Below are 24006 nucleotides of genomic sequence, written 5' to 3' on the forward strand. Positions count from 1 at the left end.
ATACATTGCTTGATTGATCCCAAGTTTTTGGTTGCACTGGTAAAGCATTCTTAGGTCCTTCTAGGGTTTGTTAAGAGATCATTCATGTGAGTTTTTTTTTGGAACAAGTGTAGTAGATCTTGAAATTTGAGCGGCAAAAACATTTTTATATTATTCATCTACAATCTGAAGCACACCTTAATTAAAGAAGTAACAAACTCCTTCATAGTTTTGGCAACAAGGTTTTGGGAATCCTTTGGAGAAACATTTGAAGGGTCATTTAAAGTGAAATTAAATCATGCTTGAAGAACCTTTTGAAGCAGTTTATAAAGATCTCCTTGAGGTGACTTAACACACGCTTGAAGACGTATTGTACACATTTGCATCAATTTTGAAGCAACATACCTTGAAGGGCGAAGACAATATTGGAGTATTGAATTCTACCCTTTGAAGGACTCTTGAAGATACCTTGAAGATTGGTTGAAGGAAGACTTGGTTGCCATTTTTTGATCTCTATAGACTAGGTTTTTGGGCAAAATTTGGAGGAACCAAGTGACACTCTTGACAACATCCTTAGAGCAGACTGTGATGAGAATTTTGGAGGACACTTTGAGAGGACAATTTGGAAGAACCCTATTGAAGAACTCACTGTCATGATATGTTTCTTACTATTATCCTTCTTCCTCCTTAAGTTTCTCTATCACTTTCCCTAGTGTTACAACCCACACTATTTTAGATTCCTCTATAATTTGTGTTATGGTTTTAGCCTCTACAATTTTAGTTGTATCTTCCCCTATTTGTGATATAGCTATTGCTTCCTCTGGCATCAAACCCTATCCCCTATCTTCCAACTTTGAGAGAAATATGGGAATGCATACAAGGTCGCCCCAAATGTGACCCACATACTCTAATTCATGCACTACAAGAGGTAACACATTGTACATTTGGACTCTCAATACCATCTACTACAACATTTTCCAAAAAAAGATGGTTGATTTTACCAACCTATGGCATTAAAAATGGTTCAATAGCTTGAAGTGGTATAAAAAATAAAGTCGTGTTTAAGTTTGCAAGTGAATTACTTTTGAATGAAGTATGCTATATTAGTCCATGGTAAAGGTAGAGACTTTTGTCAAACCCATTTATTTTCTACACCAACACCTCCCCTTCTTGCAAAAATCCATTCTTTACTTCTAGTAGCAACACCTTCCTAAGAAACAAATGTTGTCCTTCGTGAGGCAATCCTTTCCCTACATATATTCATCCATTATAATATGTAGGAGTGCCCACAACTATAACCTATTACCAAATTCAAGCAATCAATCAATGGGTTCCCGATCTTTGTCTATGCAAAGTTGTGAATCATTTATAAACACACTATGAATTTAGTTTAGTGATATTCAAACTAGAAGCAATAGAATAAACAATTTCCATAAAATTTGGTAAGCTTTTTTGGCAAATGCCAATGTTAGCATGTTCAAGCCAACTTTCTCGGGAAACATTATTTATTTTATTTTTTCAATAGCATTATACTAGAAAACATATCCATTGTGAACCATAAAATAACCCTAAAATTCAAACTAATAACGATTCAAAGGTTTGTGCCCGTTCAAATTGCCACGTTATGGGTTTGGTATTTGCTGATAAAGTTGTCCACATGTCTTCCGCCGTTTTTCGTGTTCATGATTCATCACGAGAGAATCGCGCCATTCTTCGAATCCTGATCCGATTATTCCTCTTCAGTACTCGACGGCCCTCTCAGTTTAGCTATTTTTCGGTATAGTCACCTATATAAATTAAGGATGATTTATAACAAAACCATATGCTGTAAAAACACAGTGCAGCAGAATAGGAGCAGTAGCAAGGGAAAACTATAGCGACAGTGGCGCAGAACTGTAATCAATAGAGATAATGTCGAAGCTTTCTCTGGCTATTGCACTGTTTGCTTGTGTCGGTTTCACAATAGTAAATTTTATCAATGCTGCACCGGAAAAGGCAGGAGAAATCGATTACGATGAAGCACTGTCAAAGGCCATTCTCTTCTTCGAAGGGCAGCGCTCTGGAAAACTTCCTTGGAATCAACGAGTGAAATGGAGGGGAGACTCTGCTCTTTCTGATGGTCGTCTGGCTGGTGTAATGGCCGCAATCCAAAATAAATAGTGCAATTCAATGGTTTTATATTTCTGGATGGTTTTCGATTGATTTCTTTATTAATCGTCAGATTCAAAAATATTATTAAAATCTGTAATTCACATAAAAAAAACACTCACTTCTATTACGCATTGCTATTTTCTCCGGGCTGATCTTTCGACGATTTTGCTTTCAGGTGGACCTGACGGGGGGTTACTACGATGCGGGAGACAACGTAAAATTTGAATGGCCCATGTCGTTCACAGTGACATTGCTTTCTTGGGCAGCTTCTCATTATGAAGACGAGTTAGGTCGGGCAAACCAGCTAAATAACACTCTCCAAGCAATTCGCTGGGGAACGGATTTCATAGTGAAGGCTCATTCATCTCCTATGACGCTGTGGACTGAGGTGGGCAATGGGGACACCGATCATCAATGTTGGCAGCGGCCAGAAGACATGGATACTCCTCGAACATTGAAACAGGTCAACCCATCTTCTCCTGGCACCGAGGCTGCTGCCGATGCCTCCGCAGCTCTGTCCTCTGCAGCCATTGCTTTCAGGAAGATTGATCCTTCTTACTCAAAATTATTACTTGAGCATTCAAAAGTTGTGAGTACAAATTTCGGCGACTATGAAATATCTATCTGAATTGTATATTTTGGAAATATTCTAAAATTTTATTATTTTAGATTTCAAAAGTTGAATGCAAATTTCATTTGCTTTGAACTTTCTATTTTTATGGTATATTTTGAGAATATTTTAAAATCTAACCCAAACCTCTAAACTTAATTGTTTAATCTAATTTATTTGTGTTATTTTAATTGCTTATCTAACTTTTATTTTTTAAATTCCAAAATATTTTAAAAATATGATATTGAATTAAGTTTTAAGATTTTGAAAATATTTTAAAATCTGACTCAAACCTCTAAACTTAATTGTTTAATCTAACTTATTTGTTTTACATCTAACTCTTATCTTTTAAATTTCAAAATATTTTAAAAATATGATATTGAATTAAGTTTAAAGATTTTGAGTTAACTTGTATATATATATGTTAATTTTCTGTTGCCTTGTTTCTGCAGCTCTTCGAACTTGCAAACAAATACCGTGGGTCTTATCAAGCATCTTGCCCTTACTACTGTTCCTATTCCGGTTTCCAAGTATGTACTCCTGCATACAATTATAAACCAATTTTATTCATGCTGTAAACAAAATTGGAGGCATAAAAAATACAAAAAGGTTTGAGTGTTAGTTGAACTTGCAAACAAATACCGTGGGTCTTATCAAGCATCTTGCCCTTACTACTGTTCCTATTCCGGTTTCCAAGTATGTACTCCTGCATACAATTATACACCAATTTTACGCACTGCACTTATGTGTCATATTCATAATTTTTGTAATGCTGAGCAGGACGAACTGCTGTGGGCTGCTGCTTGGCTTCATAAGGCAACACGCGATCGATCTTATTTGCAATTTGTGTTGGATAACCAAGGATCGAGTTCCGCAGTCAATGAATTTGGTTGGGATAACAAATTTGCAGGTGCCCAGATACTCTTAGCCGAGGTAACCAGTTCGTATACAATAAATACTAATAAACTGATACTTTAATTCAATTCAGAATTTTTTTTACTGATACTAAATACTAATAAAATGGTATTTTAATATAATTTTGGGTTTTTTATATTTTTTTTTAAATTAGCTATGGTTAAATTTTGGATTTTTGTGATAATAATCTAGTAAGTATATTTTTCGGATTAATCACATTTTATCTATGTTTAAAATTAACTAATATAGTTCCAATTAGCAATGATTTTCAATCACTTTCCTAAAATTTGAATTTTAAATTTGATAACACAAACATCCATATAAATCAACTAATTTAAATCTCCGGTGAACTAAATGCATTTAATAAAAAATTTAAATTGCTAAATGTAATGAAATGCTCAACTTTAACAAATTCAATTACATAAATAGCTAACAACACTTACTGCTTGTCAAACTAGCCTCTTTCACCCATAATTTGTAAGTATATATCTTAGCTCATATAACAGACCGTTTTGATGCACAGGAATATGTATCTGGAGAGAAGTCGTTGCAGAAATTTAAAACAGATGCAGATTCTTACGTGTGCGCCTTACTGCCCAAAAGTAGCACAGTGCAGATTCGAACGACTCCAGGTTTAACCATACAAACCAATAAAAAAATTTCAAAGAAAAGTTTAGAAAGTTTAGTTGAGTAATTTAAGAAATTTAAATTGTAATATTATTATTTTTTAATATGAATGGTGTAAATTTGCATATGACATTTAATATTTAGATATGTTTTACAAATTTCCAAATCAAAATTTTATTATGAATATTTCCTGCAAATTCACACCCTTCATATCTTGAGATAATAATATTAAGTTATGTAAAACTTTATAAACTCACATGCTTTAAAACTTGAACACTTGAATGCTTTGCAAGCTAGAGGAGTTAGAGAGTTCCTTGGCCTTCCTTGCAAAATAATAACCTGAAATTTGCAGGTGGGCTTTTGTTTGTAAGAGACAGTAGCAACTTACAGTACGTGACTGTCGCTTCACAAGCACTGCTGGTATACTCTGACATACTTGCAGACGCAAGGATTTCTTCAATACAGTGTGGCAGTGTTCCAGTTTCACCTTCAGATATTAAAAGCTTTGCAAAAACACAGGTAAATAGATTAGATTTCTGAATTTAATCTTGGAATCTACAATCCACATAAGGATGCTGCCGGAGCTTCATGACATCAAATATAATTATAAAACCAGCTTTCAAGATCTGACAACTGGTTTGAATATATGGGCTTGAGCAGGTGGACTATATACTGGGCAACAACCCATTGAAGATTTCCTATATGGCGGGCTTTGGACCGAAATTTCCCCAGCGTCTTCATCATCGAGGTGCTTCCCTTCCATCCATTCATGTAAAGCCTCAGAAGATATCGTGCAACGAAGGAATGAGTAACTGGTACAACGCCAATTTAGAGAATCCAAACGTTCACGTGGGCGCTGTGGTGGGAGGACCTGATTCAAATGATCAGTTCACTGACGCGATATCTTCTTACAAACAGCTGGAGCCAACGACGTACATTAATGCTGGGATGGTTGGCGCCCTTGCCGGCCTAGTTCGCTGAACGCGTGGTGACAAAGCAAAATGAGATTGCGTAGCTTGCCTGCGTGTTTGGTATTTGATTAGGGTTTCATATATCCACAGTTCCACCGGTATTTCTTATAATACCTGATAATCTACAAACTCTGGATTGCGGCAGAGTTTGAGTTGTATGATACATCAGCCCACAAGTTTCCACTGTGCAACGATTGGTCTATCCAGATACCTATTTATTTTTAAAAGTATATTCCAAAAATATATATATGACCAATATTTTGTTTCTTTTCAGGTCTTTACCCATATCTATTTGTAAAAATAACAAACCCAACTTACATTCTCACATTACTAAGAAATTATTAAAATGTAAAATACGATTAGTAAAAGAAATAATTACAATGCAAATCATAACATTAACCATCTTGAAATCTAACCTTTAGACACAAAAATTAATAAATTTAACAAATCTATGCTAACAATGGGTGGAAACAATGGTAACAAATCTATGTTAAAGATGGTGTACTTTGTTACATAAAATTTTATTATGATAAAAAATAATGAAAGAATTACTTTATTCACTTTCTTCATATAACTCGAAACCATTCACATTATTATTTAGCAACAAATTCATAAAATTATTAAGAAATGTTATAATCTACTTTATTGTTACTTTGAGACTATCAACACAATCACCATCGGCAATCCATATAGACAAACTGAATACAGAAGTTTAATAAATTTAAAATAACATGGACATGTCATTGTTTGTAATTTATTTTATTAGGTGCACATTTTTATATCAAAAAAATATTATGTTATTATATGAAAATATATTGAAAAGATGTGCATTTCTATCTACAACAATGACATTGTTTGACAATTCTCTAAAACCTAGAATATTTTCTTAGATTATATCCTCCATAATAATTATGTATAATAATATAGTGCAATTAGTTTTTGATATAGTATTAATTTATGTTTTATTAATTTTTTCAAGAATGTTTTAAAATGCTATATTGATAAATTATTTTCAATTATTATTGAAAATTTATTTAGGTGTATTTTTGAATGATGGGATAATTCAATATTTTTTTAAACGATAAAAGTTTATCAATTTAGTTAAATAATATAAAAATCAAATTTTTATATATCTTTTTTTTTTAAATGTTTTAGTAAATACATAATTTTTTAATAGTAGTATGTGGTTTAAAAAATTATAGGTCATAAATATTTAAATGGTCAAAATTATTTGGAAATTTCATTAAATTATTCATATAGTTTTATTTATTTTTGTGTCTTTTTTAGTGTTTCCTTTTCACTAACATTAGCCACTCTACATAATTAAACTCTCCAAATCCAATCACAAATCAAATTTTGAAAAATATATTTTTTTAATAAGTTACAGGTTTGTTTTTCTTCCTTTCCCTTTTATTTTTGGAATTTTTTATGTTTTTCTAATATATAGTTTAATTGTCAATTTATTTTCATATAACCTTTTTCATTATTACTATTTATTTAAATTTGACTCTTTCTTGTCTAAATTTATTTAATAAAAATAAAATATACAATTTATTTAAGAATAAAATACATTGTTTTATATTTTTAAAATTATGAATATAACTATTTAATTCAAAAAAAGGTAAATAAAAAAAAAAAAAATTACTCAACATTTAATTAAAGAAAAAATCTAGCAATTGAAAGGTTGGAATATGTCTAAATTCAACAACATCCTAGAAGAGGAAAATAAAAAAATTGTTGTTATTCAACTAGAAGCTATCTCAAATGGAAAATCCCTTATAACAGAAGAGGATGTCACTCTCACTCATCTAAACAAATGCCAGAAGCAAGATGAACTCCTTTGGAAACATAAATCTAAAGTCCATTGGCTAAAGGAAGGTGAAAGAAACACTTCCTTCTTTCATAAATCTATGTTACAACATCGACACCATAATATAATTGCCTCTTTTAAAAACCCTACCAATAAAAATCTTCATAATTTTCGGGACGTCACTTAACAACTCATGTGACATTTCCAAGGAATTCTAAGAAAGCTTGATATTCACAGAGTGGACACAATATGCACCATCACATCTCAAATCCCAAGATTTCTCACTAAGAAGAAAAATATTTCCTTTCTTTGAGAAATAGAAATGAAGTTGAGTTTATCATTAAAGGGATGCCTTGCAACAAAGCTCTTCGGCCTAATTTCTTCACCACTGAACTCTTCCAATCCCACTAGCTAATAGTAGGTGAAGAGGTATGGTTAGCTATTGAAGAATCTTGAAAATCTTAATCTATCCTAAGAGCCCTCAATACCAGATTCCTTAGCCTAGTTTTGAGGCAAGTCAATGTAGAAGAACCAAGTGGCTTCAGACATATCACCCTTCACAACATTATTTAAGATGATTACAAAAATTATTGCCTTTGATGCTCATGAAAAATAAATTATTTCATCTACATAAATCCCTTGTAACCCGGTGAATTTAATTTATCGACATTATAATCTGATGGAGTGTAGAATAATATTGCAGGGAAAGATGGCAACTCTGCACTGGCATGACCATGCCCATGTAATTTCAATGCTATTAAGTGGTTGAGGAAGAGTGCAAATTGTACATCCGGAGTCTGCAGATTTAAGGTAGAGAGGCAGGGGAAGGGGCAAGGAAGTGGAAGGGGATAGGAAGTAGAGAGGAGAGGGAGATGGATATGGAGAGGGCTCATGAAAGAAAAATAAAAATTGAATATTACAAAAGAGTAGAGGTTGACTTAAATCTAGGATACAGATTCCTTATTTGCAGGCTATCCATTTGTTCAAATTTCAAATTCTAAAGAATCCTTTGAAATCCTTACTTTTCTAATCAATAATGAACACAATGACATCAATTTCCTCATAGGTATTGAATATTTGGTTCCAACTGAAATATTCCAAAAGGTAATATAATAGACTAGTATATGAGAATGATTAGCTATATTGTTGCAAAGTGATATTTATGGTACAAATGTATGTATAGGGCTTTGTAGGGAATAATTCTACGATGAGGGAGATCAAGGGCTTTGAATTTCAGTCTTACAATGTAACTTAAATGTTAATGTAAAGAGTATGAAAACAAAATTAAAGTTTCTCTTTTAGCGGAGGAGACTCAAGAATGGGACAACTCAAGACCCTTTTGGGAAATAACACATCATATCGACGTTTGCTTGTGGTAAGTCAACTGGCCTCAACAATACATGATATCGATTTATAGATAAATATTATTTTTATTTTACTTTATTACCAATTCATTTTTCTTGTATGAAATACTATAAATGTAGATTTTGGTTGTGCTAAGCTATTGCTAAATAATTCTACATTGAAGAATGATATTTTCAACATTATGACTGCCACCTCAAATCATGTTATTTAATTGGCTAGGTCACGACCCGGAGCTCTATTTGGCTCTTGAGAATGCCTATGAATGAAAGAGAAAAACATAATGTAAGGTTAATTACCTAGATAGTGAAGGTTAGTTATCAATGGATGGGAGGTGGTCATAATCAAAATCACTTGATATTTTTGCTCCATATCGAGAGAGTAGTAGCGTTCAATCTAAGACAAATGAATGCATACCTACAAGGGCTAGAGAGAGGGCATAAACTTCCAATCTGAGACAAATGAATTCATACCTACAAGAGTTGTAGAGGAGGGTGTTGATTCAACCATTTCGGTGTATGCTGCCACATTCAATCTAAGACAAATCCATTTGGGTGTATGTTGCCACATTCAATCTGAGGCAAATGAATTCATATCTATAAGAGCTGTAGAGGGGGGTTGATTGAATCATTTGGATGCTCCCAAGATTTGCAGTGGTGGGAATGTTGGATGTTGTAGATCGTGCCCATGCGGTACTGAGCATCAAGGGGCAGCCAGAGAAAGCTTATGAGTTGGTATGGATGCCGCAAAACATTTTAGGGACCTTCGACCTACAAGTAGTAGATGGAAAAAGTTGTAGACCAGAAGAAAATGAAGAACATCAACGAAAATAAGAAGAAAGGTCTGAGAGAGATTGCAATGCAAGCTATATTGCTATAGTGTAATAAGCATGCAACTTGCCACTAAGCGATGCACTGCCAACTAAGTGGGGAGAGACAGCGTAAAACAGGCATAGTGTAAAACAAAGTTTGGATAAAATAACAGAGAGCAAAACACTTGTCAAGAAAACTTTGGATAAAAAGTTTAAGAAAACATTAATATTTGGATAAAATTTTAAGTGGGAAAGCACTTTGGATAAAAAATTTAAACCAACAATAAGACCTCAAATCTTAATGTCCTCACATAATTTTTTTTTTGTACATTATTTAATAAAACATAATTATTTTACCAAATTAATACATCTCTTAATATATAATTTTGAAAAATCAACACTTGAATTAATAGGGCATCATCCACCGATAGCAATAGTCCTTGGTTTGCTGTAGGCAGGGACTAATAACGAGAATTAACCATAGACACTAAAATCTAATATATAGACAGTAAAATTAAAGAATTGTACTAAATTTATGTCAGCTATATGTCAGCATTGTGCGTTGAAAGAATAGTAACAAATATATGTTAAGATTGTGTACTCTATTACATAAAGAAAATAATTCCTTTATTCACTTTTTTCAAGTAATAGGAAAAAAATACTTTATTCACTTTCTTCACATAATTAGTGACCATTAACATTATTATTTTGCAAAAATTTCATGAAATTATTAAGAAACGTTATCTACTTTAGTGTTTCTTTGATACTATCAAATCCATTACCATAGACAATGCATGTAGAGAATCGACATACTGAAACTTACTAAATTTAAAATATGGAAATGTCAATGTTTGTAATTTGTTTTATTGTTATATGAAAAGGTGCGTATTTCTATACTCAACCATTATTAAATTTATATGATAATATAAACTAGCATTTGCATCATATGTTGCAAAGGAAACGTCGTAAGGCATAAATTGAAGAACACAAATACAACAAAAGAATACTTTGATAAAGAATAAAAATACATTGAACGCTCAAATCAATGCCCCATTAACTGAAACCAGTTAGTAGACATATCTATCAACATTAGGATTATACACAATGATCAAGAAATTTCCCATATACAAACAGCACCTTCCACAACAACCGTTTGTCACATCCACATTTTTAAAAATGCCTTGGAACGTGATTGGAATCCCCCATATTGTCTTTTTAATTATGCAGATAAATCTTCCATATTGCTATTTTCATCATGAATATTGTTAGTTCATTGTTGTAAAGTGTTAGTGTGTTAAATTCAATACTGTAAGTTTGACAAGCGAAAAAAATTCCTCAATTAGCATAATATGCATTTTTCTCTCACCATGTATTTTTCAATCATGCATTACAAAACTTCCATCAAAGAGCACAAGTAACGGATTAACATGTATGTTCCCTTCATTATTTTCATCACAGAGCCAAGAAATCTACGCCTTATCTATAAAGTAACAAAAACATTTTGAAATAAGTTTAATATTTCAAGCCAGTGTCTAACCTATAAAGTAACAAAAACTTTTTGAAATAAATTTTATAGTTTAAGCAATTGACTAACCTAATTTAATAACTGAAAAATTCTCAAAGATGAATTATACTCCATAATAAGAGAGCCAACATTGGAGCCCATACTTTCACTAAAAGGAAAAGAAACACAACCACTTGTTAAGAAGAAATTCAAGTAATAATAATAAAACAAAAATAATAAACATTAAAGTATAAAATGGTATTTCCAACGCACAGGTATAAATATACATGCTCTATGTCCATTGTTAGATTAAATGGGTGTGGAGAAAGGGCAAGAAGCATGTTCAATTTTTTTCTAAATGAGTGGTTATCTAAGCTCGTAAACATAATAAAAAAGATATTTATTACAACAACTTCTATATGATTATTCTTTTTGAAACATAGTTAAAACCGTAAATTAACAATTTCAGAAACCTACACATGTTAGAAACAATCAGATAAGCCATGATGATTGAGTTTCCCATTACTTAAAGTCTTTGTTGATTGAGTCCACTGAATGAGCCAAGTTCATGTTATCTTTGGTTGAGTTGATGTAAAAATGTGTAGTGGAGTTGATATCAGCTAAGGTCTAGTTGTAGAATCACCAAACTGAGTTGAAGTTGGCTTAGCTAGACATACAAGGTTAAACCAGCTCACCGATAAAGTTTGTCATAACTATAAACAGAGATTTATTCAAGCTTAGCAACAATTACTATCATCATCGGCTAATCTTTAAATACTAAATTGCAAAATGCAGTTAATGCCAAATAATGTATACATATTTTAGGGCATTGGGCAGTAGCAACACCAGAGCTATGTTGTGGGTTTTGTATGGGGAAAATTCGTATTGTGGAATTTGGGTTTTGCATGAGTATTGTTGTTTCCAAAGAAAACGATGTTGTACATAATGGTGGAGAGATGTTTTGCAATTGTTTCAGGTTCCGTAATTTGATGATATGCACAAAATGGGTAATGCCATGAGGCCCTAAATGTTTTTGGTCAAATGAGGAGAGTGTTTCTAAGCCAAACAACTTCAGCTTTGGCACCATTGTCAAGGCCTGCGTTGGGTAATGCCATGAGGCCCTAAATGTTTTTGGTGAAATGAGTAGAGTGTTTTTAAGCCAAATAACTTCACCTTTGGCACCATTCTGGAACATCTAAAAGCTCTGAACTGCTTACCCGCCTGGTACTTAGTATGTTGTACAGGCCTGGAACTTATATTTGTGTCAACAAATGAGTATGTGGTTGAACCCACAGGTGTCTTCATCGACAAAAAGAAAGCAGCTGCTCACTTGAAGGTTTGAATATTACCATTCCACAATTCAATTATAATTGATTTTTTCCTTCAAAGGTTATCCGGCATGCTACTAATTAAAAATACAATGTAGGTAAAAGTTGAGAAATGATATTTGAGGTAACTAAGGAGTTGTCACATGTAATGCCACTCCCTTTCTACATGAGCAAGGAGATTTGGCAATAGCATGTCCGCTTTGGCTCTTTCTCAATTTATAAAATTGACACTGTTGACTAATATCGGCATAATCAACCCTATTCTAAGTTGAAACTTCTTTCAAATTGAGCATTCACCTCATGAAAGGTTACCTTAAAATTGCTCCATAGTTGTGACTATTCGAAATTGACAAGGTGATTAAAAAATAACATGTTTGTTTTAAGTTAATGGTTTCAATCATGAATCCATTGTGAAATTTCTCGCATTTTAGCTTCTAATTGTTCAATAATGAACCCATTGTGCATTGTTCCAATTGTAGAAAATTATAGCCCTAAGTGATTCTTTCCCTTATGATCTCAATCAAACAAATCAATAATTGAATTTAATTAATGTAGAAATTAATTTCGGACCATAGCAACAATCATACAATAGCTGGAAAAGTAAATAGGATGCATAAAAGAGTTTTTTTTTTCTAAGTAAGACTAATTCAATTAAAAAAGGCAAAAATATAATTACACCGAGGCCCCGCCTCAAACTCTTTTTCTAGCTTTCATCAAAACAGTTGATACTGCCCTAGATTGGGGAAACCAGCATGAAATTGCAAAACAGTTACCATATAACCCTGAACTGACATCAACAGACACCATAATACGACCTTGTGACACAGAGAAAAGGTGCAACTCAGCAACACTGGACATGACAGCAAACCAACAAAACTACTGAACTGCTAAACATACGCAAAAATATCAAGCGACTGGACCAAACCGTGATCTTCCTGAGGCCGATTTGGTTCATGGGTGGCTGCATTTGCCAGAGGGCATCAGTTGTTTTGCAACTCCACCGGAGTTTCCTCGACCACAGGACACACATACTGTTCCCAATCGTCTTCCTTTTTCTCCACATCGCTCTTCTCAGCATCGCCTGTAGGCCCCTCCATCCGCTGGGTGCCTCTTGATCTGCCAGCACACCCCACCGTTAAAGCCACGACTACAGAGCAGCCACCCGCCCATTGAAAGTCGTCTACATGCTCATTGTCACCATGCATTCTGCTATGCCTGATTCCTTGGCTATCATCCTTTGAATTTTTCTCCTGACTCCTCTCATATCCTGGGCTCTCATCCCCTGAGAATGCTCCTTAGAGCTTGTCACTTGATCACTGTCCAGCATTTCTTCCTTAGTGAAGACAATAGTCACCTTGGCAGTGATAGTAGGTTTATTTAGACGGCTATGGAGCCTGAAATGGGTAGTGTGAGAGGCAGAGCCAGGACTCTGCTGGGAAATAACATAATGGAGCCCAAAATCTCTGAGCGGATCCCTTGACTCCATCCCACGCCCCCGCCTACTGCGCGCATAGGAATAGTGTCTGAGCTGAGGTCTGGGTTGAGGCTCATCTTCCTGGTCCTGAGGAGGGGAAGGGGGAGCCGAGCTCTGCGCAGTATGAGGTCTCGCCCTGCCTCCCCGAGAACCTCCAAATCGACTCCTCATTTCATGCCTTACCATCCTGGTGAGGACTGAGAGCAGATCAATGGGATATTTAGTTGGGGAGGGGGATTGATTACAGAAACAGGGCCTCTGAGCAGGATTTACAGGGCAAAGCATGGAGTTGGAGAAATGGTGGCCATTTCCAAAATCGATGCAACTAAGGTGCCAACAACGTTTTCATGTAGTTGTTCTGCTACCTGCAAGCTTTTCCTGCAGTGGACAATAACTACGAATCGGGGGACGAACAATGGGAACAGGAGGTGCCATTCTGATATCTACTGTATCCATATCTCGGCTTGATGGGCCATTTATTTCCATCTGCATGCTGGTCAGATTTCGACTGTAGTGAGCCTGGATCCGGGCCCAATTCATCACCTGGATGGTCCTTGCACCAGCGTTTCTAAGTGAGCCCATTAATGCTCTTTGAAAACACCCGCATCCGGGTCATAAAACAGTTTTTGCATAAAATGGTCTTTGGAAATGTTTGAGACCACTCAGAGCAATGATGGCACTGCACAAAGGAAGTTTAATGCTTAGCCAGGTGGATGGGATTAAAACAAAATTGAAAAGGCCAACTTGCAGTCTGAAAAGGGTCAAGCCCTAAAAGAGACCTAAACCTCATATAAGACTATGGTGGAGGGACGAAAGGCCTAAGAAGGTTTGCTAGATTTTTGTAAAGGCGAAGCCTTTATAAACCAATTGTATAAAATGATTTTTGGAAATGTTTGAGACCACTCAAAGCAATGATGGTACTGCACAAAGGAATTTTGTGCAAGGAGGCTATCACATCAACCCAGGAACTTGCGTGAAAAGCAATTACATTCCTCCTCCCTTACAGTGACTATTGAGAAAGTTCCAAGAAAGTTACTATCACTATTCAAAGGAATAAGAAACTTTACTCTGTTCTTTCTTGGGTTCAAAGAAAACTGAAGAGTAACCATGACTGTCAAAAAGCAATAAATTAGATGTCACAAGATTAAAGCTAAAGATTAAAACCTAGAATATTTTCTTAGATTATATCCTTCATAATAATTATGTATAATAATATAGTGCAATTAGTTTTTGATATAGTATTAATTTATGTTTAATTAATTTTTTCAAGAATTTTTTAAAATGCTATATTGATAAATTATTTTCAATTATTATTGAAAATTTATTTACGTGTATTCTTGAATGATGGGATAATTCAATATTTTTTTAAACGATAAAAGTTTATCAATTTAGTAAAATAATATAAAAATCAAATTTTTATATATCTTTTTTCTGTTTTTTTTTAATGTTTTAGTAAATACATAATTTTTTAATAGTAGTATGTGGTTTAAAAAATTATAGGTCATAAATATTTAAATTGTCAAAATTACTTGGAAATTTGATTAAATTATTCATATAGTTTTATTTACTTTTGTGTCTTTTTTTTTGTTTCCTTTTTACTAACATTAGCCACTCTACATAATTAAACTCTCCAAATCCAATCACAAATCAAATTTTGAAAAATATATTTTTTCAATAAGTTATAGGTTTGTTTTTCTTCCTTCCCCTTTTATTTTTGGAATTTTTTATGTTTTTCTAATATATAGTTTAATTCTCAATTTATTTTCATATAACCTTTTTCATTATTACTATTTATTTAAATTTGACTCTTTCTTGTCTAAATTTATTTAATAAAAATAAAATATACAATTTATTTAATAAAAAAATACATTGTTTTATATTTTTAAAATTATGAATATAAATATTTAATTCAAAAAGAGGTAAATAAAAAAAAAAAATATTACTCAACATTTAATATAAGAAAAACTCTAGCAATTGAAAGGTTGGAATATGTCTAAATTCAACAACATCCTAGAAGAGGAAAATAAAAAAAAAGGTTGTTATTCAACTAGAAGCTATCTCAAATGGAAAATCCCTTATAACAGAAGAGGATGTCACTCTCACTCATCTAAACGAATGCCAGAAGCAAGATGAACTCCTTTGGAAACATAAATCTAAAGTCCACTGGCTAAAGGAAGGTGAAAGAAACACTTCCTTCTTTCATAAATCTATGTTACAACATCGACACCATAATATAATTGCCTCTTTTAAAAACCATACCAATAAAAATCTTCATAATTTTCAGGACGTCACTTAACAACTCATGTGACATTTCCAAGGAATTCTAAGAAAGCTTGATATTCACAGAGTGGACACAATATGCACCATCACATCTCAAATCCCAAGATTTCTCACTGAGAAGAAAAATATTTCCTTTCTTTGAGAAATAGAAATGAAGTTGAGTTTATCATTAAAGGGATGCCTTGCAACAAAGCTCTTGGGCCTAATTTCTTCACCACTGAACTCTTCCAATCCCACTAGCTAATAGTAGGTGAAGAGGTATGGTTAACTATTGAAGAATCTCGAAAATCTTAATCTATCCTAAGAGCCCTCAATACCAGATTCCTTAGCCTAGTTTTGAGGCAAGTCAATGTAGAAGAATCAAGTGGCTTCAGACATATCACCCTTCACAACATTATTTAAGATGATTACAAAAATTATTGCCTTTGATGCTCATGAAAAATAAATTATTTCATCTACATAAATCCCTTGTAACCCTGTGAATTTAATCTATCTACATTAGAATGTGATAGAGTGTAGAATAACATTGCAGGGAAAGATGGAAACTCCGCACTGGCATGACCATGCCCATGTAATTTCGATGGCATTAAGTGGTTGAGGAAGAGTGCAAATTGTACATCCGGAGTCTGCAGATTTAAGGTAGAGAGGCAGGGGAAGGGGCAAGGAAGTGGAAGGGGAGAGGAAGTAGAGAGGAGAGGGAGATGGATATGGAGAGGGCTCATGAAAGAAAAATAAAAATTGAATATTACAAAAGAGTAGAGGCTAACTTAAATCTAGGATATAGATTCCTTGTTTGCAGGCTATCCATCTGTTCAAATTTCAAATTCTAAAGAATCCTTTGAAATCCTTACTTTCCTAATCAATAATGAACACAATGACATCAATTTCCTCATAGGTATTGAATATTTGGTTCCAACTGAAATATTCCAGAAGGTAATATAATAGACTAGTATATGAGAATGATTAGCTATATTGTTGCAAAGTGATATTTATGGTACAAATGTATGTATAGGGTTTTGTAGGGAATAATTCTACGATGAGGGAGATCAAGGGCTCTGAATTTCAGTCTTACAATGTAACTTATATCCTAATGTAAAGAGGATGAAAACAAAATTACAGTTGCTCTTTTATTGGAGGAAAAAACATAATGTAAGGTTAATTACCTAGACAGTGAAGGTTAATTATCAATGGATGGGAGGCGGTCATGATCAAAATCACTTGATATCTTTTCTCTATATCGAGAGATTAGTAGCGTTCAATCTAAGACAAATGAATGCATACCTGCAAGGGCTAGAGAGAGGGCATAAACTTTCAATATGAGACAAATGAATGCATACCTGTAAGAGTTGTAGAGAATGGTGTTGATTCAACCATTTCGGTGTATGTTGCCACGTTCAATCTAAGACAAATCCATTTGGGTGTATGTTGCCACATTCAATCTGAGGCAAATGAATGCATATCTACAAGAGTTGTAGGAGGGGGCGCTAATTGTAGAGGGGGGTGTTGATTCAACCATTTGGGTGTATGTTGCCAAGATTTGCAGTGGTGGGAATGTTGGATGTTGTAGATCGTCCCCATGCGGTACTAAGCATCAAAGCGCAGCCACAGAAAGCTTATGAATTGGTATGGATGCCTCAACGGGGGCCTTCGACCTACAAGTAGTGGATGGAAAAGGTTGTAGACGAGAAGAAAATGGAGAACATCGACGAAAATAAGAGGAAAGGTCTGCAAGAGCGTACAATGAAAGCTATAATTTTATAGTGTAATAAGCATGCAGCTTGCCACACTATAATGTAATAAGCATTCAACTTGCCACTAAGCAATGCACTGCCAACTAAGTGGGCAGAGACAACGTAAAACATGCATAGTGTAAAACAAAGTTTGGATAAAAACTACTTTGGATAAAATAATTGAGACCAAAACACTTCTCAAGAAAAATTTGGATAAAATGTTTAAACAAACATTAATATCTAGATTAAATTTTATGTGGGCAAAACACTTCGGATAAAAAATTTAAACCAACAATAAAACCTCAAATCTTAATGTCCTCCCATATTTTTTTGTCCATTATTTAATAAAACAAAATTATTTTACCAAATTAATACATCTCTTAATATCTAATTTTGAAAAATCAACACTAACAACTAGAATTAACCATAGACTCTAAAATCTAATATATAGACAGTAAAATTAAAGAATTGTGGTAAATTTATGTGAGCTCTATGTCACCATTGTGTCTTGAAAGAATAGTAACAAATATATGTTAAGATTTTGTACTTTGTTACATAAAATTTTATTCGCTTTCTTCATGTAATAGAAAAGAATTACTTTATTCACTTTCTTCACATAATTGGTGACCATTAATATTATTATTTTGCAAAAATTTCGTGAAATTATTAAGAAATGTTATCTACTTTATTTCTTCTTTGATACTATCAACTCAATTACCATAAACAATACATATAGAGAAATGCATACTGGAGTTTACTAAATTTAAAATATGGAAATGTCAATTTTTGTAATTTATTAAGAAATGTTATCTACTTTATTTCTTCTTTGATACTATCAACTCAATTATCATAAACAATCCATATAGAGAAAGGCATACTGAATTTTACTAAATTTAAAATATGGAAATGTCAATATTTGTAATTTATTTTATTATTATATGAAAATGTGCATATTTCTATACTCAACCATTATTAAATTTATATGATAATATAAAATATGATAATATATTTAAAAGATGTCCATTTCTATATTCAAAAATGGCTATGTCTAACCATTCTCTAAAACCTAGAGCATTTAGCTAGATTATACTGTCCATAATAATCAAATATAATTTATATTTGATAATAGAGTGCAAATAGTTTTTGATATTGTATTATATTAAGTTTTATTAAAGTTTTTAATAATATTTTAAAATTCTATATTCGTAAATGTTTATTTTTATTATTTTTGAACGATGGGTTAATTGATTTTTTTTTAATTGTAAAAAATTATCAATTTAGTAAAATGATATAGAAAAGAAATTTTAATATATCATTTTATATATATATATATATATATATATATATATATATATATATATATATATATATATATATTTTCAATGTTTTAAAAAATAGATTTTTTTCTTTTTTAATACTAGCATATGGTTTAAGAAATTATAGCTCATAGACATTTAAATGGTCAAAATTATTTGGAAATCCATTAAATTATTCACATGTTTCCATTTCTTTCTCCGTCTCTTCTTTACTAATATCAACCTCTTTAACAAATTAAACTCTCAAAATCCAATCACAATATCAAATTTTGACAAATATTTTTTTTTCAATAAGTTATATGTTTGTTTTTTTTCCTTCCCCTTTTACTTTGGAAATCTTTTATGTTTTTCTAATATATGATTTAATTGCCATTTTATTTTCCATAAAACCTTTTCCATTATTACTATTTATTTTAACTTGACTTTTTTCCTATATTTATTCAATAAAAATAAATTATAAAATATATATTTAAAAATAATAATAAAACTATTTTTTATATTTTTAAAATTATGAATATAAATACTTAATTCAAAATGAGGAAAAGTAAAAAAAATACTCCACATTTAATTAAAGAAAGATCACTTCACTAGTAATTAAAAGTTGGAATAAGTCTAAATTCATTAACATTTTAGAAGAGAAAAATAAGCTAGAACAAAAAAAGGTTGTTATTCAATAAGAAAATATCTCAAACAATAGATATAGCACCCTTATAGTAGAATATGCTATCACTCTCACTCATCTAGAAGTAAGAGGAACTCCTTTGGCAGCAAAAATATAAATTATGTTGGCTAAAGGAAGGTGAAAGAAACACTTTTTTCTTTCATAAATCTACATTACAACATCTACGCCATAATAAAGTTGCCACTATAAAAAACCCTGCAAGTAAAAAGATTTATATTTTTTAGGGACTTCAATGGAGAACTCATCTGACATTTCGAAGGAATTCTAACAATGCTTGATATTCACAGAGTGGATGCAATATGCACAATCATGGCTCAATTCCCAAGATCTCACTCACAAAAAAAAGTCTCCTTTCTCTCAGACAAAAGATGAAGTTGAGGCTATCATTAAAGGGATGCCTTGCAACAAGCTCTTGAGCCTAATGGCTTCACCACTAAGTTCTTCCAATCTCACTAGCTCATAGTAGGTGAAGAGGTACGGCTAGTTGTTGAAGAATATTTAGAATCCTAATCTATCGTAAGAACCCTCAATACCGCTTTCCTTAGCCTAGTTTCAAAGAAAGTAAATGTGGAAGAACCAAGTGGCTTTATACATATCGCTCTTCACAACATTATTTATAAGATCATTACAAAAATTTTGCTAGAAGGCATGGGGAGTTCATTGGGGGAGAAATAAGATACCACATGATTTCATATTGGGTGATATTTATTGAGGAAGAATGACATAATATATTGATCATATAATAGGGGGTAAATGATTTTTATAGGTTGTGTATAAAAAAATGGAGCTCAAAGTTAAGGGAAAATATAAAGGGGTATACAAAATGTTAATGAAAAAATGGATAACTACATTATCTAGTGAAAGTAGGGGTTTCTTAAATTGGGAAGGTGTATTGGATTCATATTGGTAGGAGGTTAAAAAGTGATTTTTAGAGGTATTTTCCAATATTTAGTCAAATTAAGGCTATTATTTAGTATGCCACAAATTCACGTGCTATGTTAGAGGTTCACTAAGTGAACCCCCCATGGTAAAACGATGAAGCACCTCCACCCCAATCTTATATTCCCTAAAAAAACAGGTTTTATGGAGGGGGGACAAATCATTGATATGATCATCGTAGTTCATGAAGTCATCCATTCATTAAAGTTGTAATGGAAACTAGTGATGCCCCTTAAGCTTGATCTTTCCAACTATTTTGATAAGTTCATTTGGTACGTTTTTCTTCAGGTTCTCTAGGCTTAAGGCTTTTGCACTGAGTGGAATATATGGTTTAGAAATATCTTATCACTGCCTTCCTTTTCAATCCTTGTAAGTGGATCTCCATTAGTGCAATTCAAACCTACCCAATGTATTAGGCAGGGGATTCACTCTCCCCATTTCTATTCATTATAGTGATGGAGGGTCTATGATGACTCCTCAAAGTTGAAATACATGAGAAATAGATCATACGAATCCGAGTTTTTGGAAATGATCTGTCGCTCACCCACTAGCAATTCATGGATGATATCATGGGCATGTGAACACCCACTATCTCAAAATTGAATGCTTTTCATTGTTTGTTGGAGACTTTCTCTCTTGCCTCAGGTATGGAAGTAAAAAATTGTAAGTATTTAATTTTCTCCTTTAATATGCTTATGCCTATACAATAGCATATTGCCAAGAAAACTATTATAACCTATTTTTTCACTCCTTTTCATTAGATGTTCTTGATTGTCCTAGTCATATCCCTTTTCCCTTCTAGAACTATGCTCATCTTAAATAAGTGAATTCAAAATATTTATGTGCTTTTCTTGTAGTAAAGTTTCCTATGTACGCAACTCTTATCAAATCTTCCCACGTACAACTTTTTAAAAGTAAAAAAATATATGAACTACCTATTCTTCGGGCGGGCTTTAAAGGTTAAACTAGAAATCCAAATATAGGAGCTTATGGCCTAACTAAACTAACTATTTTTTGGTGGTAAAATGCACCCAATAGGTTGGCCTAAAATTCATCCTATTGATTTGCATCCTTTCTCCTATAAATTATCCCTAGATCAATCCTACGTTATCGAGTGCTCTTTGCATTTCCTTTTATCTCAAAAACACTTGTTTCCATGCATAGATGTTGGAACCCATTTATCTTGCATCATACTCCTTCTATGGGAGAGGAGGTCTTTCTTGGCCTGAGTATAAGGACCCATAGGAAATTTCCATCAATGCCAGCAGCCAAGATTAGTTTGTAGCTTATCCACCTTTTCCCACTATCATTTTAATAAGAAACTCATATTTTATTCTAGTTTTCATTGTTTATCTTTATGAATGTGGATTTGTAATGTATATTCTTATAATCTAAAATATCTATATGCATATGTAATTTGAATGATCTGATATGCTGGTGTTTTGTTGTCCATCTTGAAGGTTTGCAACTTTAGGAGGAACAGGTAAGGTTTCGACCCTACGAGACGTAAACAGATGTAGGACCCATAGTATGCCTTTTTTGCCTACCTTTGTCAATTCACATATTTTGCATGTATGTTTGACTTTTCTTTATTGAAATTTTATGTCTACCTTTTTGGGTCTTTCAACCATAGCCCTAGGGAATATTTCCCTCAAACAAAATTGGTAACTCCACTAGGGAAATACTTTCTAGTAGTTTCATTAAGGGTTCTCTAGATTGATATATATATATATATATATATATATATATATATATATATATATATATATATGTTGGCCAACAGATTCCCCCCATAGCAGGATTTTGGGGCTTGAAGCCTAGATTTTGGTCAAGAGTAATGTAAATACCCTGCGAAATGTGGGCGCAAAATGCGGGCGCGGAGTGCGAGAGTCTAGGGTTGTCTGTCCTAAAATAATGTAATTTAATGTATGGCATGTCGGCCGACCCATGGTTCACAAACCATGGGATTGTATAAATAGAGCAAGGCTCTAAGTGTGAAGTCATTCTTTCTTTTGGAGAAACAACATGTGTTTTGGATGATGAATTAGCTTTGAGTCTGCAAGTATGAGTCCTGGGTTATTGTAGTAGGAAGAGGCTCTGCAGCTAAGTGCACAGAGGCCTGGTAGAGTCCGCAGCTGTGTGTGTGGACCCCTGCAGCAGAGTGCGCAGGGTGGAGTTGTGCTTGTACTTGAACAGAGAATTAATAAAATATAAGTAGATTCTGAAATATTGTGTATCTACGCTTCTATTTTATTTATGCATCTTTTTACAGTTTTATGATTGCACGCACTGGTTATGAATGTTGAATGGTTAATGAGAATATTAGGTCCACACAATTAAGTTAAGATCTATAATAATAGCACAGTAAGGATAAAGGATCTAGAAAACACCTCTTCATGCTCTTTACAGAGCCATGCGGAAGTACTTGCACAAGTTGCGAAGGACAGACAACTACATGAAGCAGCACAAGTGCACAGGTTCGGTCCGCGAATTTCCGAGACTTCACCAAGACATCCCTAGGGTGCGGAAACCTGGTTCTAGCACCCTCCCATACTACCTTGGGTGAGACCTCATTCCCCGCACCACATAATATTTCCAAAAGGGCCGGTAGTTATGGGATTTGTTTGGCTAAATCACTTCTGAGCCTAGGCCAGGACCTAATAAGCCAACAAATGGTTTCATTTCTAGGACTGGGATCTGCCTAAGGGTTGTCTGATGTTGTGCCACTGGAACCCAACAAAGAAGGAAATTGAAGAGTGCTTTGACCAGAAGATTCACGAGATCGTGACACAAGAAAACAAAACTCCGCAGGTATCTGAGAAAAGGTGGCTAGATCGCTACGTATATATGGAAATCCATGAGATCTTCTCCGCGTCCTTTCCTTCCGAACTGTATGAGTGGATCACAAGGTTAATCGACAATTAGGGAAGGTGTAAGCTCGACCAAATTATAGTGTGGACTCTGGAATTAGTGTGCAGACTTGAGGCATCAAAAGATAAGATCGCATGAGCTATGGACCATTGGCTCAACCAAATAATAGGGGGTTCATCACTAAATTTGTGATAGACATGACTGTGAGCTACAGTGAAGTAGAAAGACATTTCCTCAAGGGACCGTGAGGTAAGTACATTAAATCCTTGAATACCTAGATTAAGATGTTGTTATGTGAAAACGGATGATGAGAATACATTAATGTTTGGAATGATGAGGAGCAGAAGGATCTACAAAGGTAGTGGCGAATTAGGAAATAGTCCCTTAATTTCAACTTCGCGAGAGAGTGAGGAAGAGTTCGCTCGACAGTTTGATAAGGCAGCGCATTCCACAGTTACCAACCCCATCCATGCCACCACCCACTTCACCTCCTTCACCTCCATCTCCACCCACTCCACCTACACCAACCCTGTAGTTCAACGTGATGAGCGCGATCAAGCTACCTATATTCAGAGGAGTAGGAAGTGAGGATCTAGACTAGTTCTGGTTCGTGGTAAAAGCAGTGTGGGAAGTGCAAGGGGTCATG

General features: G+C 33.6%; 1 protein-coding gene across 1 annotated transcript; it reads left to right on the forward strand.

Moving 5' to 3' along the window:
• Positions 1–1890: 1890 nt before the first annotated feature.
• LOC149263872 (endoglucanase 20-like) lies at positions 1891–5263 on the forward strand. The gene is made up of 7 exons (XM_089391681.1): positions 1891–2112; positions 2306–2719; positions 3193–3270; positions 3521–3673; positions 4179–4287; positions 4635–4801; positions 4943–5263. The coding sequence occupies exons 1-7, from the start codon at positions 1891–1893 to the stop codon at positions 5261–5263; spliced, it is 1464 nt and encodes a 487-aa protein (XP_089247807.1).
• Positions 5264–24006: the final 18743 nt, after the last annotated feature.

Source organism: Pinus tabuliformis, chromosome 6, assembly GCF_031772625.1.
Source record: "Pinus tabuliformis cultivar Carrire ecotype Pingquan chromosome 6, CPIR1, whole genome shotgun sequence".
NCBI classification, from domain to species: domain Eukaryota; kingdom Viridiplantae; phylum Streptophyta; class Pinopsida; order Pinales; family Pinaceae; genus Pinus; species Pinus tabuliformis.

Coding starts and splice junctions, on each gene's coding strand:
- LOC149263872 (XM_089391681.1), top strand. CDS start 1,891: ATGTCGAAGCTTTCTCTGGCTATTGCACTGTTTGCTTGTGTCGGTTTC. Junction 3,271..3,520: donor GTTCCTATTCCGGTTTCCAA/GTATGTACTCCT, acceptor AATGCTGAGCAG/GACGAACTGCTGTGGGCTGC. Junction 4,288..4,634: donor GCAGATTCGAACGACTCCAG/GTTTAACCATAC, acceptor TGAAATTTGCAG/GTGGGCTTTTGTTTGTAAGA.